The sequence below is a fragment of the Podarcis liolepis genome, assembly GCF_965112155.1.
Source record: "Podarcis liolepis genome assembly, chromosome: 5".
Classification (NCBI taxonomy): Eukaryota; Metazoa; Chordata; class Lepidosauria; order Squamata; family Lacertidae; genus Podarcis; species Podarcis liolepis.
Window position 1 is genome coordinate 34,641,390 of NC_139556.1, and position 16,545 is coordinate 34,657,934.

Genomic DNA, 16,545 nt, shown 5'->3' on the forward strand with positions numbered 1-16,545 from the left:
GAGGTGCCTCCTGGTTTTTCCTCTGTCTTTCTCCAGAGTCTGTCTGCTAATGGTCAGAGAGTGTCCTGTGTCTGCACCCCCATATTGGTATGTGAGCTGTTAATGGCCTTTCCTCCCCAGAACGATAGTCTTGCTGCTCCAGTCAGAGTCAGACATTCATGTCTTTTATTTCCCGCTAGGGCCAGCTCGCCCATGAGGCAACTTGAAGCAGCCGCCTCAGGCAGCAGAAACCCAAGAGGCAGTGTTCCCTCTGCCCCACAGCAGAAGTGGCGCTGGCAAGATCTGGGAAGATCTTGCAAGATTTCAGTGAATTCTCGATGGGAACTGCTGTCATTTTGCAGCAGCTGCCATGAAACCCAGGTAAGGGTTCAGGGCCACATCTGTTTAGGGAAGTTTTTAATATTTAATGCTGTATTGTTTTTAACACTCAATTGGGTGCCACCCAGAGTGGCTGGGGAAACTCAGCCAGATGGGCGGGCTATAAACAATAAATTATTATTATTATACATTTTCCTTTTGCCTCGGCCGGCAAAATGGGATGTGCCACCTGATTTCTCACCACCCTCATCCTGGGCCCTGCTCAAAGCAGGTCGCCTCAACCTGCTGCCATACTAGGACTGACCTGGCATGCTCAATAGGCAAAAGTGGGAGTTGCGTGCCTTTGGTGTCCAGAAACCTATTTTCTTCGTACAAAATGCAACACGGCACAAGCCCCTGAGAAGCCAAGGAGTTAACCCTCTCTGCAGGTGCTGTCCGTGCGAAGCCTCGGCAAACAGGCCCGTCACTGTTCAGGCCCTGGAAGTGGGCCTAGAAATGCAGGCAGCTGAGGGGACAGCTGCAACTTGCGAAGTCTTGGCCTGGCGATAATGGGAAAGCAAGGAGAGAGAAAAATCCTCTGTGGCTTTGTTGGCTCGCAGCCTGCCAACGGCCGCCGCAGAGTGACAGTGAGCAATGTGCCCACACTGCAGCAGGAAGAGGCCTTTGGCGTTCTGCAGCGGCGACTCAACGCTTCGTTCCCATTTCGAGTTGGCATCGCTCCCTTTTTCCTTGTGGCTTTATGTGAGAGCAGAAAACCGAATCCTTGCCAGCAAGCCAGGACTGCTTATCTGGCAGAGCAAGGACAGCCTTTGTCGCCTCTTATTCTCTCACAATCATTAGGACTGCCAGGAGCATTGGAGCTTTGCAGTGTGGATGGCAGAGATCTGCACAGTACTTGCTTCCGAATGCTACCATGGAGGTAGAGCAGAGTCTCCACCAGGTGAACATTTTGCAACATAGGAATGCAGAACCTGTGGCCCAGCACTTTAGTGGACGCCACCTCCCACCTGCACGGCCAGTTGCTGAGGATGAAGGGAGTTGTAGCCCACCCAAATCTGGAAACCTGTTGGTTCCCCCAAACCTCCTGCAAGATGTGCTCTGGGGTGTGTTGGGGGAGATGCTTTGAAAAGCACTCCAGGCTGATGGGAAGAGTGTCAAGGCTCAACAACTTTTGGGCTGTCCTGGTTTTTACTTTTTGAAACACGGCAACTGTAGTTTAGGCGCTTACTTGAGGCTGGCTCGGGCCTGCAATGGACACGGCCTAAAGTTTTGGGTGTGCCATGAGAGCCACATTTGGTCTGTGGACCAGACCCTCGCCATCTCTGCTCTAGGAGTTCCACATTTACCCATATGACTGCATACGCCCATTGAGCTGTTCTGCCCCTCCAAAGCAGTTCTGAGGCCACCTCCCAGCTCAAATCACAGAAATGCCTTTCCTAAGCTAGCAGACGGCAAGAAGTGGGGATTCATGTTGGAAGTGCCACAGCCAGGTGAAGCCCAACAGGTGGGCATTTTTGCTAGCAGACGTCAGCACCCTTCCGTCTTCTCAAACCCTTCCCCGATCCCAATCCCCTCCCCAGTGCCATTACAAACCACAACGGAGTGATGTTTATAAATTTTTATTTTCTTTTTTTAAAAAATAAGGTTGCATTTCATTTCTTGGAATGGTGTACGTGTGTACTTGTTTCCTTAGGTTAAGTAAGTTAAGTTATTAGGCAGAGAACCGACAATGTGAAACAGTTTCCCAGGGAGCCGCCGGGAAAGCGATACAGGAGTGTCACAGCTGGGAGGGAGGGGAGAGGGCACCCCAGGAACAGAAGGAGCCTGGGGGGCAAGGTCTCGCCCAAGTTGAGCTCTTTAAAGTCCCAGAACTATTTCGGTGGAAGGAAGTGTTTAAACTTTCCCATTGGAACCAACTGGACAGCTTTTGCCAACATGGCACCCTCCGAATGTCCTGGACTCCCATCAGGCCCACGCGGGGTCTGACGGGAACTGTAGTCCAAAGTGGATATCCGGAGGGCACGAGACTAGCAAAGGCCGCAATAGGATTTCAACTTGGGCAGGCTTGCCCCCGCTGGTGTTCCAGCGCCCACCATATGCACACACACATACGTTCTAACACTTTTTTTGTTGTTTCATTTTTAATCGTCTAGAATTACCGAGATACACTTGCAGCACTGAAATATACAAACTGAAATCAAAGCACTTGAACACGATGTTTAACACTATAAAGTTCAGAAGTTATTATTGCACATAAGACTTAAATATGTTATCAGGCTATAGGGGAGTTTGTTTCTCGATTCTGGTTTGTTAAGCGTAAAATGCTGTTGGTTTTTTTCCCCTTTCAAAAAGAAAAATCAACTCATTTTAACACTTTAAAAATACACATTCTTTCCATCAACACTGAGCTGAGATTCAATACAGAGAAGAGAGAAAGGTTTAATAGAGTGGACTAGACAGAGCTACTTTCATTTGTTCGGTGTGGGGAGACTTGCGATAAATGTGTAGAAATGATCTATTTGAGATTTGGACACTAAAGGGAAGAAGAGGGGTGTGTTTGTGTACAGGGCAAATTTCAAAAGCAGCACACCTGTGAGCCTAACTCCCCCAGTAACTAACACAATTGTCTTGATACAACACGAAGGGAATCCCTTATGTAGAAGCAGACACACTACAGCCCATGTGGATGAGTGTTTTGATCCAAATCTCAGGGCTCATCTGGAACTTAATGGACTCGCAGGTTTCAGTTGTTGGTGCAGACTGGGATGCACACCTCTGGCTGTTGCGCAGAATGAGTGCTGTATATGGAAGTCACTTCCAACTGAGCTCACTTCTGAAGCGTGCTTAAGAGAACTGCAACCTTTGGCTGCCATCTTCAAGTCACATGCTCTACACGACGTTTTTGCATGAAAGCATCAGAACAGGAACACATCCCAATGGCCATTGACCAACTTTTGAGGAGGTGGTTCAAGAACTGCAGCCTACGCTCCACATTTTAAAATGAATTGAAGTCACTTCTGAATATAAGAACCTTTGGATGAAATGGATAGCTGCAGTCTTAGGAGTTTAATGCATTGCAAAGATTTCCTTCCCTTGGATGTTAATTCTTTTCAGCTGTACTCTGGAGAAGAAGAATGGTCCATTTCCTTCCCCTCCAGCATCCAGAATCAATGAAGATCAAGGGAAAATAATATTTGCACACATGAAAACCAAGAGTTCTTCCAGATATATTCATTTGTCCTCTGATCATCGGCCGGTAAGGGGTTCCAATGGAAGGCTCTCCCAGGGAGGATCAGGGGAGCTTGATCCTCAAAGCTCAAAAGAATAGAAAGAGGACAAAACAGCAAGGACCAGGCCCGTAGGGCTGTTTCATACATTACATAAAGGAAAATCTGGGTTTGCTTACTGAGGGCACACTCACCAGGTAGTCGCTGCCAATCACAGTTCCTTGACAAGAGCACTCAGATGACACACAGATTCAAAACATGCTACGAACGCCATACTACAGTTGCTCGTGTACACCTACAGTTGCAGCGTACACCTAAAAATGTGATCATCTTAGGGGCAAATCTAAAAATGTATGAAGGGAGACAAGCAACCAAGAAGAGGAGCACCTGCTATTAGGGAGACCCCTTTGGCCAATTGGTTGAAGCAACCAAAACATTACATACTTACGCTCCAAAGCAGGCTTGCTCTTTCTTATTTGCACAGGGCTCAAGTAAATGCATGAAAAAATAAATAAAATGGCGGCAACGCAGCCTGGTATTTTCAGAAATCCGAATCTGGTTGATACTAACGGTATGATAAGAGGCTTCCTCGCTTGTCTCTTCTCCCTCTCTGCCAGCACAGAGATGGCAAAACAGGTGAAGTTGTCACAACTGCCTGATACACACAGCTCCAGCGCTGGCATGGCTGCTTGATATGGTGATGATATCCTAGCTGCTTCCCTCGGGGAAGAGACTCTTTCTTTTTTATTTCTTTTAAGTCGTCTCTGGTGTTGAATTCCCAGGCTGCCTAAGACAGTTCCTGCTCTTATTGAAAACAAACAGCACTGATGGGGCGAACGTGGTGTGGAAAGCAAAGCTGTGAAGAGGAAGAACTTGTGTGTGTGTGCGAGAGACAGAGAGAGAGAGGGCGTGCATGCGCCAAGTGTTGTTTCCTTATTTACAGCATTCAGACTAGCTTGCAGGTTTGGAAGGAAAGAGTGAGATTTTGAAAAACTGGGATGATCTAACCAACCCCAGTGAAATCTAAGCAAAGTCAAGGGTTGCCAACTCCTTTCCCCAGCAGGACCCTGTCCTGAGAGTCAAGCCTGCTCCAAAAGTAAGCCTCTTATCTTGAAAGACCTACCATGTAATCCCAGATATGTGAAAGAGGCCTATTTCAGATTACCCAGTAGGAAGGGGCATTGCACATGCTCAGAAGTTATTTGGACTAATCCACATACTCTTAAAGTTTAACCCTAGCAAAAAGGTTCGGGGAGCTGAGATTCGATTAACTAACTCGACACAAAGTCTTGCTCTCATGTCTTTGAACAGCTGCATGACGGGGGAAGCGCTACAGATAAATTAATCCCCACACTGCCAGTCATGAAGTCACAGTGATTGGGAAGTTTGCTCCTGCAGTATTTCTCTGCTCTCTGTTAGGAAAGTAGTTGGCAACCCAAAGGAGAAACAGGACGTCTTTAATTCTGCACCCAAGTCCACTTGACAAGGTGAACCCTACAGGGACGGCAAGAGTTTCTCCTACGGACGTCATTTGGGATGACGTATCTTCTGCTTCTGCTACCCTAGAAGTCAGAGAATGTGTCACGAGGTAATACAAATCAGCTAAAAATGCATTAAAACAAATGGGGTGTAAAATTAAGGCTGGAAGCAGAGAATAGGCAAAAGACATTATGTGTTCACCATAAGAAGAAAAAATGCTCTCCAATTACTTTTTAACTCCCCTTAAGAAAATGGAGAGGTTTCTCTTCCATTGGCGAATAAGTACGTCTTTTGTCCCATGGGGAAGTTTTTCTTTCAAAACTGGGCAGAGCTAGACAACCTGGAGAGAGAAAATAGTTCTTAAAAAGAGAGTTGAAAGTGGCATGGTTGACTTATCGTTTTCCATGGCACTGACACTCATTCCTTTGTCTTCAGTCGATGCAATACATTTTTGAGAAGTTGGTTTTTGAGCAGTTCTTGACAGCCAAAACCTACAAAAACTTGCGATCAGACACAACGCCAGGAATGAGGATCAATCACGGGCCACCATTTGTCTGCCATTCTACCTTCAACCCTCTGGAAACAAAACAAAACCCTATCATCCGTCTCCAAGGCTGTCGTCAAAGGTGTCAAGGAGGACAAGCAATCATCAACCATAAGCCTTGTTATCAAAACAGCACACACACACACACAAAATTGTCACACACACCCCCCCCCCAGTTCTACAGTATTCAATTGTGTCTGGTGTGGAGGGGCAACATCATTGCTGCTTCCCTGGATGGGGGAAACCAGGTTGGCAGGGAGAGGCAGGGGCTGTGCAAGGAATACAGGAAGAGCCAACACCGCTCCCCCTGGCATGTCTCCACAGATTTGGTCCTGCTGCCACCCCTGTGCCATCCATTAAAACACCCCATCTTGGTCACTCCTGTGTCCAAATAGATGGGCATTTCTTCCCCTTTGCATTAATTTTGGGATGCTGCCCTGCCTAGTGAAGTTAGCAAAAATTTGAAATTTGAAAGATGTATTTACAGGTTATTTAAACATGCACAACTGGGAAATTCGGTCCCAGACACACAGGCAGAAGGGGGGAGGCAACAACAGTGGAGGAGCCCTCAAAGAGGGGCTTTCCAGAAACCAAAGCTTGAGTAAGTCACTGGATAGTTGGTGCTGAGGCTGCAGGTTCAATCCCTATATGGGACAGATGCATATTCCTACATTGCAGGGGTTTGGACCACATGACCCTCAGGGTCCCTTCCAACTCTGCAATTCTGTGACTCTGTGTATTAACAAGATGCAAATGGATCTCTTTGCAGCAGAAAGGGAAGGGGGAAGGGTACAACAATGCAAAGTCTAAGGAGGAAGAGGAGGAATTTCCCAAAGGACATGGACTGAGAAGGCCACTCCCTCCCGGCAGTGACAAGTTCCAAGTCTCGCTCGGTCATAAGCTATTATTCTCTCTGCAGAAAAGTAGAAGAAATAGTGGAATAAAGGAGGGGTGTGAAGCGTGCGGGTGTGTATATAGACAGAGACAAATAGAGAGGGACAAGCCTAGGCAAGAAGGAAGGTTAAGAGAGGTCGACACAGCAAGGCTTGTTTATTATCACAGCTGGGCTACACAAGTGTTCTCTGTTATGGTGCCACCGCAAGCATGTGGCCGGGCTCACTGGGAGGTTTAGCTCACGTTAAAAAAAAATAAAAAATCCCACAGTTATTCATATTTTTGTGTGTGTATTTGAAGGATATGGAGCCGCACAGAAAGCCTAGATGGCTCTACCGGAAGCGCAGTTTTTGCGTAAGCTCTGGAATGCTCAATGTAATAAGCCAAGCTGGCCCTCCCTCATTCTCCACGCACGCACGCAAACACCCGCCATCTGCTCACACTGCGTGAGGGCACCCGTGGCTGCAACAGCCATGCACTCGCAACACACTCACACACAGAATCTCACACCTGCAGGAACCCAGGCCCACAAAGCAGCGGGTGCGTCCAAATGCAGCAGCAGTGGGACGCCTGTCTCTTTCAAAGGAGAATTTAAAATTTGCCATGGTGGACCCTATCCAGGCGAAAAGCCTACAGTTCCCCTGACCTGGAAAAGAATGTAGAAAAGAGCATCTTTACCTAGAAACAAAGCAGCCAATAGCAACGCCACACTGCAACCCAAATCATTCGGAAGCAAACCTCCTGGGTGGCTGTTTTGCTGTTGACGGATGATGGGCCCCCCTTTTTTTGTTCCTAGCTAGGGATGCCTTTTTGCCGTCGGTTACCCTAGCCTGCCCCACAAATTTGCATTCCACAATCAATAATGTTATTTCTCCTTTTTTAAAAAAATAATAATCAGTGTTTCTCAGCCAATTGTGTGCCCAAATGCCTCTGTCACTCTGCCAGGGCACCGAGAGGCCATATGGAAGCCCATTATTCTACAGTGACCAGAGATAAAGTTGGCGGGCACAACCCTGTGATCACCTGTTGGTTCTTAAATCAATACGAGGATGCCAAGCCGCCTGTGGGGAATATTCCAGGGAGGTAGGATTTTGCAGGACCCTCTCGGTGTCTGAGAAGTCCGTGATATGCTAGCCAAGTTTGCAACCAGCGCTGTGCTACCTGTCCCAGCCTGATATGGATCTAACATATGGTCAAAGGAAGAGAAAGGGGCTGCTCTTCATCCCTGACCTGTCAGCCGAAGTCCAGGTGATCACACCTCTTCCATTGCAACGAAGACCCAGGAATGCTTGGCAGAGCTCCTGGGCGCTTGCAGAGCATGTGCTTGAAAGCAACCTGGTGCACCAGGGTGTAAATAACTAACAATGTGTAAATTATTGGAAGCTATTGCTAGGAACCATAACACGAGAGATGATGGGGCAGGTAAACATATTTGGGGGTCTGGCTACGAGCGGAAATGTGTGATAAGACAATTTAAACATTAAATTAAATTACATTTTTTAAATATATTTATATATATAAAAAGACCACCCGAACCTACAGTGCAGAATACTTTGCCCCCTTTCCCATTTTGCTTTGATACAGCTTTGATCTCTGCTAAGCTGGGGGGTGGGAAACAAGATAATCCCCACGGCCATGTAAGGAGAATGGACTCACCCAGGCAGGTGCATACATACATACACTCACACACGCACACACAACATGTTCTGCCATAGTTAGTTACATTCAACTGTGTTTCCTGATCATCTTGTTAAGCTGTTCCTCTCCTTCGGGTTTCGACGGCCGTCTCCCAGCCCTGCAGCCAGCATCCTGACCAAACTGTGCCCTCGGCGGCTTCTACCAGATGTAGCCTCCATCGTCGGCCTCTCCCGCCTCCCCTTCCTCTTCCTCGGCCTCCTCGCCGGCTTCCTCAGTCTCTTTCTCTTCCTCGTCTTCCCACCCGACGCCACTCCCAAAGTCCCCAGAGAATCCAACGATATCATCTGCAACGACGAAAACAACAACAGCAGAAGCAGCGGCGTTAGTAAGGAAACGGTGGTGCGGCACTTTGGTAACTGCGGAGGGTGAACCCTCCCCCTCAGAAGGCATTCACTCACTTCTTCCATGGCAAGGAAGCCTGTCCGCTCAACTCTACAAGTGGGTCCAACAGGAGCGAGCCAGCAGGAAATCACACTGAGCAAGTTGGAGTTAACTCTTTGTTAGAAAAGGAAAAAAAAAAACCCCACAACAACAACAACCCAGGAGTGTCAGGCCTTGTGAGCACAGCAACTCGTCTCCGGCAAGTCTTGCCCCCCTCCCCCCGCCCAAAAGCACTTGCTGAGACTAAAGGTTCCTACCTCCTCACTGCTGCCTAAGTCCATTGTCTGTGAAGTTAACTCTTTATTCGAAGGAACCAAAACAGTGCAGGCCTAGAGATCACAGCAACTCTTCCTAGTAGGTCTTTCCCCAGTGAAGCAGTTGCGAGGTCCCCACCTTCCCACCGCTCTGTAAGGCTCCTCCCTCAATTCCTTCCCCGGCAGCCGAAGGCTCTGTTGTCTTGTCTCCCATTTCTCTGCCCTCTTCATTTCTCTGCATGTTCTGGGAGACCAGGGGGAGGGGAGCTGGTCTCCGCAAGAGGGGGAGACACTAGCCAGTCTCCTCTCTGCCTCTTGGCCTCCCTCCTCTCCTGCTTCAGCTTCAGGACTCCTCTCTGCCACAGACTCTCCCTGCTCACTCAGTCCTGTTACCTCTTCAGCTTCCGACGCCTCCTCTTCCCAGTCTTCGCCCTCTGACCGCTCATTGTGGTCCCACCACCATTCCCTGGGCTTTGAGCGTTCTTGTGGGTTCCACAGCTGGTTCTTTCCTCTGCATCCAACCAGTCCACGACAGGGGCCACGTTGGAGGCCCCCCTTGTCGTGTGCAACGTGTACGTTTTGTGCTCCAACCCGCCAACAGTTCTTCCCACCTTTCCTCTCCATTCTCCTTACCACAATCTGGATTCCCATGCATCCGCGTCCCTGTCAGTTCCATGCCAAGGTGGTCCACGCACCAACACTCCCCACTGCTTGGGTCACACTGCATCTTCCGATAGTACCCATCCTCATCGCAGCTGGGGATGAAGATCCCTGGGAAAGCAAAGTCAGCAACAGGGCGTCAGTAGAGTTGGGATACAATGGTTGCAACAGCAGGACTTCGCTGCTGGGAAATGATTTTTAGGATTGCTGTGTTTTGAAGAAGAGGACACATTTGCCGACTTCTGCTTTTAACTATGGATCGCTATGGCAAAAAAGAGGACGTGTCCTGGAAAAAGAGGACATATGGCAACCCTAGCAGCCCACAGCATCTTGTGCAACTGGGAATTTAAATGAAGATTATACACTTTGAATAAGAAAGGAGCTTAGACTGTAAGGAATAACTGGCCAGAGTACGGACTTTATATTTAATTGTGCTTAGAACCACCTTAAAAAATAGCTTCTTCAATACACAAAAAATGATCTGACCTCAGAGGTGCTTTCCCGCATAAACATATGCAATGGAAAACGACAAGGGAAAATCTTCACACATCAATTATTTCCCTGACAAGAATTATGGTGTGCAAAGACCACTGACAAAAATCATAACATGCCATACATGCACACAGCCAGGGCATTGCACCGCTACAAACACGCCTGGCCTGCGACAATGAGCTGTTGCACGATTATCACTGAAATCTGCCCAGATTGGGGATTTGCTTGCACAAATGGCTCCAGCCATAAGGCTGCTTTGGGCATGGCCACCCACATGTATGAGATGGACCAGGCATCCCCAATCTCGGCCCTCCAGCTGTTTTGGGACTACAACTCCCATCACCCCTAGCTAACAAGACCAGTGGTCAGGGATGATGAGAACTGTAGTCCCAAAACAGCCAGAGGGCTGAGTTTGGGGATGCCTGAGCTGGACCTTAGGGAGGAGCCGTTAGATCTGCCTAAATCTTCATTTCCATGATACCATCATCTAAAACAGGTGTGGATCCTCTGGCCCTCAGCTGTGGGGCAAGCAGAGATGGGGCTTGGGTGAAAGAAACTAGCACTGCTGGGTGACGTGCCTTCCAAGCATTGACTATCAGCACCGAGACATCCACAAGATCCCTTTCCCCTTCCCTCATCCATCCCCAAATAGCTCCCCATTTCCACACAACTCACCAGGTTTCTTTTTGGCTGCTTCCTGGATCTGTATCCTCTCCAGCTCTACAAGGCAAGGAGGCTCTGAAACACCCAAAGCAAAACACGCGTCCATTCCAGGACTGCCAAAAACCAGCTCAAAACAATCTCAGTGGAGCCATGTGCTCGTCAATAAATGAGCCGCTCTCTTCCAGTAATCTCTGATACGAGGGTAAAAGAACTGGCCTATCTTGCATGTGCAAAGCACTTTAAGCCCTTAAGAAAAACCACTTACATAAATACCAGGAGTTTCATTTACTAACAGCACTGGTCTACCTTGCAGGTTTGTTGCAAGGATTACTGAAGTATATATGCAAAGGGCTCTGAGTTCATAAGAAAAAGCACTACATAAACGCTAAGCAAATATTCTCCCTCCTAAAAACTATCGGCAGCTTCTAGGGAGAAAATATAAGAGAGACCAGCTTGGCTGCAAGTCTGGGAAAAAGCATGCTGATAGAGACTATCAAGGTGGGGTGATGTTTTGGGGCTTCCGTTGGGGTCCAGAATTAATCTTGAAGGTGCCTTATTTACAGGAATGTTTCTGCGCTTTATTAGTAGACCTTACTAATGTTCAATTTTTGGTATATTTCTTACTGAGATGCCGAGATGTTTTGGTTAACTTATTGTTAAATTCTGTTGCCACTTAGCCAGTTTTGCCACCACGAGCAAAATTCATGACGGAAAGGTGGCATGCAAATAAAGGACGATGATCTTTAATCTAAGTGGGGCTGTAACGAGCACCTCTTTAAACAGCTTGAACTTAGTACTAAAGGTAAAGGGTAAAGGGACCCCTGACCATTAGGTCCAATTGTGACTGACTCTGGGGTTGCGGCGCTCATCTCGCTTTATTGGCCGAGGGAGCCGGCGTACAGCTTCCGGGTCATGTGGCCAGCATGACCAAGCCGCTTCTGGTGAACCAGAGCAGCGCACGGAAACGCCGTTTACCTTCCCGCGGTACCTATTTATCTACTTGCACTTTGACATGCTTTTGAACTGCTAGGTTGGCAGGAGCAGGGACCGAGCAACGGGAGCTCACCCCATTGCGGGGATTCAAACCGCCAACCTTCTGATCAGCAAGTCCTAGGCTCTGTGGTTTAACCCACAGCGCCACCCGCGTCCCTGAACTTAGTACTATGCTATGGTAAAACACATCAGCCAAGAAGAGGCCTTTTGCTTAGTGCCATCAGTGAAAGATAGGGAGAAGCCCATTTGTCAGTGTGTGTGTGTGTATCTCTTTCAGCATCACTTACAACCGTTGGCACTATATAAAGAACTGGAAGGAGTCAACACAAAAGACTCTCAGGAGAAACCTTGCAGCAACGCACTTTCTCGCCAGAAGCAGAAGCACCACTCTGCGGTGGAGACGCGGCCGTCCTTGTAGGTGTCGCAGGAGTTGAAGAAAGGCCGGATGCAGATCTCGTACTTGTCCAGGTTGATGGCTGCCAGCTCCGTCTGGTCCAGGAAAAGGTCGCCGTTGGTGTCCAGCTTGGAAAACATCCAGCCAATCGAGTCTTTGCAACTGGCCACAAGGCTCTTGTCCAGCACTGCAAGCGGATGAGGTTTGAAAAAACAACAACAGAAGAGAGTGAGAAAGAAGAGTAAGGGGGAGCGAAGGTGCCTCTGCGCATATAGTTCTAACGAGGGCCGCTTGCGCCCACAAATGCGGGATTTGGGTGCAGGATTCACCACCCTGAGGACCTCAGCTTCCATTGTTCCCTCTAAGAGTGAACTCAGGTGGTTTGGAGCCGAAATGGGGCTTCTGAGAGACGAGACGGGGGAAGCAGCGTGTGAAGGTGAACCTCAAGGTAAGAAGAAGTATAAAACTTAAAAAATACACCCCTAGGAGGCAAAACCACCCCAAAGACAACCCAATGGAGACGGAGCATGCTCAGCAGCTGTGGAATGTTGAGTGTCAGCTGGTAAACAAAACAACCTGAAGTGTGTGTCTGTGTGTTGCAATGGAGTATCCTAAGGATAACATGTCTGTCTGCAACTCTGAACAGGAGCACTTGCACTGAGAGGTAGATCACCTGCAGTGATTTGTTGCAGGTTCTACTCGTTATTTTAAAGAAACCAAGCAAGCTGCTAGACCTTATGGCTACAAAGACAGTGGTGATTAAAAACGTGTAGGCGATGCTTAGGAGCTACACAAACGAGAAGCCGAGCAGAACACCCTGTGGCTGAGAGGCAGGTCTCCTGGAGTGCCTTGCCGCTCCTCAGAGAAGCTGCATGCATTATGCAAACAGGCTCGATCTGCATAATTTATACCGCTCACAGAGTTCCGTCTTCCTAGTTGCGGAATTTTTACTTATTTAAAAGCTCGTGCGTCGACACAAGCCTGTGCATATGCAGGGCCTCTCCTGGAAAGGCTGTCTGTCAATGCTGCTGTACACAGGGTTCAAATGTCAGGCCTGCAGGCCTGAAATTCTGCACCGGAACCCCAAAATACCGCCATCGCAGTTCTGCTGGGCAAATACATGTTAAGCATGTATGGAGCAGAGGTGAACAACTGCTGCAGGCCCACTGGCAAAATCTGGTCCTCTGCAAGGTACCAGCTGCTACCCCTCTCTTTCCTGAAGCCAAGCTAGAGGCAGAAGATGCAAGGAGGACGTGTAACGCAGGGCAGCAGAAGACAGTGGCAGCCCGCCTGAAAGGGTCATGGCTGCGGCATCGGCCTGCCACGCTCGGCTCGCTTCTCAAAGTGGCCCTCTAGGAAAAGCAGCTGCTGTTGAAGGAGACGGGAGCCTTGCCATTTCCCCGCACGGCCTGCTTCACTTCCTATCTCCTACGTAGTTTGTGATGCTGCTGCCAGGCTGGTTCCAGATGGACTTCCTCGCTGCTGGAGGTGAGCCACAGCGGCTCACTGCTCTGCTTACGAAAGCCGAGGGACGGGAGCGGCAGAGCCAAGGGGGGCACAAGGGCATCGCCCTCCCAGCGCGGCAAGACTTCATCCAATGCATCAGGCCCGCCTGTGGGAGAAGCACGAGGCTTGGCGGTTTCTGTTCACTGACATTTAAACTAATGATCTTCCTCCTGACCGGTCGCACTTCACGTTCTGCGTGTGCTCTGGGACCAATCTGCCAACTCTGCTCAGGGGCTGGGGACTTGTTTAAAACAAACAAGTGCGCAAAAACCTGTACCTTGCTGTGCTCACACAGCAACTGGCAGAGTGCGGGTGGCCCACACAGAAAGCTCTGCTCCGTGGAAGCAGCCAGGAGATGAGCAGGGCTTGCTTGCTTTAATGTACAAAATGTGCATTTGCTGACGACAAACCAGTCCAACTTTCTGTGCTCCTTTTATCACACTAACTACAAAAGGAATAATAGTAATAGTAATAATAATAATATGAAAATTCCACAGACTCTAGCTTGTCGTTAGAGCGTTAATTTCTCAGATCAGCTCTGAGAACAAAGTATTGTACTTCAGCCAATGAAAATGTGGCAAATGGCACATGTAAAGCTGCATTTAACGCACCAAATCTGATTGGATGAACATGATGGTGACTCAAGAACTGTTTAGTGCAGAGATGGGGACGCTGTGGCCCTACAGAGTTTACTGGACTACATTGCCCATCATTCCCAGCCAGCTTGGTCGGCAGCTGGGGCCGATGATGGGATTCGTAGTCCAGCAGCATCTGGAGGGCCGCAGATTCCCCGTTCCTGATCTCATGGCATATAAACTAATAGAGTCACACATAAAGACCAGTTTAGTGCCGAAATACGACAAGCTGCTGGCACCCAACAAGTAACTGCTCAGCCAAAGCAAAAACAATTTAGTTTCACAAGGGGAAATAAGAGCTGACACAACAGGAGGAATAAAGACTGACGGAACCAGGCACATCTGCTGCACCAGCTCCGGTGAAATAAATGAGCCTGTGGCTCTCGCAAAGTCCTATTCATTGCAACAAGGCTGTCCCTCTTTAATGGGAGTTGTTGGAGGGCCGATTGTGGTCACCTTCCCTCGTTCAGTGCAGGACACAGAGCTTTCTCAGATTGATCCTGAAAACATGGCGGAATTTTCCCACTGGTGTGTCTGCACTGCAGAAGTTACAGCTGAATGTGTTCCTGCGTCTTTCACACCTGAATGAAACAACCTTCTTCCTGGTATAACTTAGAGGAAATAGAGGGGTGGTGATGGGGTGACCAGCGGCCCTCCAAATGTTGTTGGATTATAACTCCCTTCCATCCTTGTCCATTGGCCATGCTGGCTCTGGATGATGGGAGAGTACAGGTTTCCCAACCCCTGGGTTAAGCCAAAGTATGCATTCAGAAATATCCTATTGCGCATAAGTATCCCCAGGACTGTGCCACTTCGCAGATTGTGAATCACATGTTTCAGCATTATCCCCTATCAAAAGCTCCCTGTGTGTGGAAAACCAGCCTGCCAGGAAGAAATATATAGAAGAAATATGGGCGGCATTCAACAGAACTGTTGCATTAACACAACTGGGTCCCCGGCCGCTGTCCTCAAATCTACTCCAGAGAGTTGGAGGAAACCCCAGAAGAGATTTAGGGGGGAAGCAGAGGAGGAGAACATTTCCTTGTGCAAGCAGAAATCCTCATCCTGACTTAAGGTTCGCCTTAATGCTACTACCTTGAACGCAACCCTTTCTCCCCAACGTGCAGGCTTTCCAAGGACAGAAAAGTGTTTGTTTTTTAAACCTATTTAATCATGCAGTCAACCATCCACCTGCAGCTCAAATACGTTCAGTCTAAGGGAATCACTGGACACAGATATCAGTCCAGTAACTGCAGAGAGAATCTCTTCGGAGATTGCATGGCTCCGTCCCTGTCTTTCCACGACTGTTTGTGTACACATATGCATATGACAACGGCCGCAGTTTCTGCATACCATTCACTGGATTGGCCCCTGCGCTCCCGGAGCTGTTCTGCTTGGCATTCTCATGCAGCAGCTGGAACCAGTCACGGAGCCGATCCCCCAAGTCTGCCAAGTCTTGCCCAGTACAGGTTTCTGTAAATCAAATGCAGAATTATTAACTGAGCACCCCGAGCTGGGAAGAATATGAAAGACACCCAAACTCTATTTTATTCATTGTGCAAGTCTCTTTCATGTAGCAAAACATTCCACCTTCGTGGAGTAAAGTCAGTTTGTTTATGTGTGTAATACAGAAAGGACTGCTTACTGAGGAGTTGGGGAAGGGGATGACTTGTGACATTTATTAGCTTGGAAATCCCTGCCTTAAACAAAAGACTGAGCTGTCCAAATGGTGGATAAACTCTAGGATTTGACAAGAGCACCACTCACTTGCCTAACCAGAGTGTGTTACACATCTTGGACTTGTCTAGAATTTGGCCTTCTGTACTTTTATGGGGATGCAAAGCAGCAGACAGAAGCCTGCCATTTGAAGGGTTTAGGTACAGAATAGCATACAACTCAGAAACAACCTTTATACCAACAAATTGAACAAAAGTTACACAATTAATTTGCTAATTAATTTGCTAGGTTTTACTCAGGTAACAGTGCTTTGTTCACTAAGTAACATTAAGCATTATATATATATATATATATATATATATATATATATATATATATATAAAATGCATGCCTCATAGCAGATACTTACCTCTTTATCTTGGCCTTTGATGCCTATGTTATGTTTTTAGGACCCACCTTATATTTTTGATTGTAAATTGGTTCATCTGGTTTTAATACTGTCTAAACCTGCCTTGGGTCCTTATGGTGAGGGGCAAGGAAGAAATCTAAGCAACGAGACAGACCTATTTCCTTCCTTCCTCCTCTTTGCAAACGACGGTGTAGCATGAACTGGATTTCCCATTCCCATGCGAACTAGCTCTTGGCAGATGTGCTGAAATGATTTCTGAATCTTTATTGCATGGACCAGAACTGCAGTCATTGGGGAACCTGATTTTTGGTGCTTTAAGCT

At 48.0% G+C, this 16,545-nt stretch overlaps 1 protein-coding gene across 1 annotated transcript in view; it reads right to left on the minus strand.

Moving 5' to 3' along the window:
* Positions 1-1,921: 1,921 nt before the first annotated feature.
* The window catches only part of LOC310706857 (testican-2), a 29,587-nt gene continuing 14,963 nt past the window's right edge, over positions 1,922-16,545 (minus strand). The window contains exons 5-9 of the mRNA XM_083503230.1: positions 15,492-15,611; positions 11,966-12,184; positions 10,623-10,685; positions 9,429-9,566; positions 1,922-8,444 (exon numbers count right to left, since the gene is read on the minus strand). Of these exons, the coding sequence (XP_083359356.1) occupies positions 8,299-8,444; positions 9,429-9,566; positions 10,623-10,685; positions 11,966-12,184; positions 15,492-15,611 (686 nt within the window). The 3' untranslated portion in view covers positions 1,922-8,298. The remainder of the gene's footprint in view (positions 8,445-9,428; positions 9,567-10,622; positions 10,686-11,965; positions 12,185-15,491; positions 15,612-16,545) is intronic.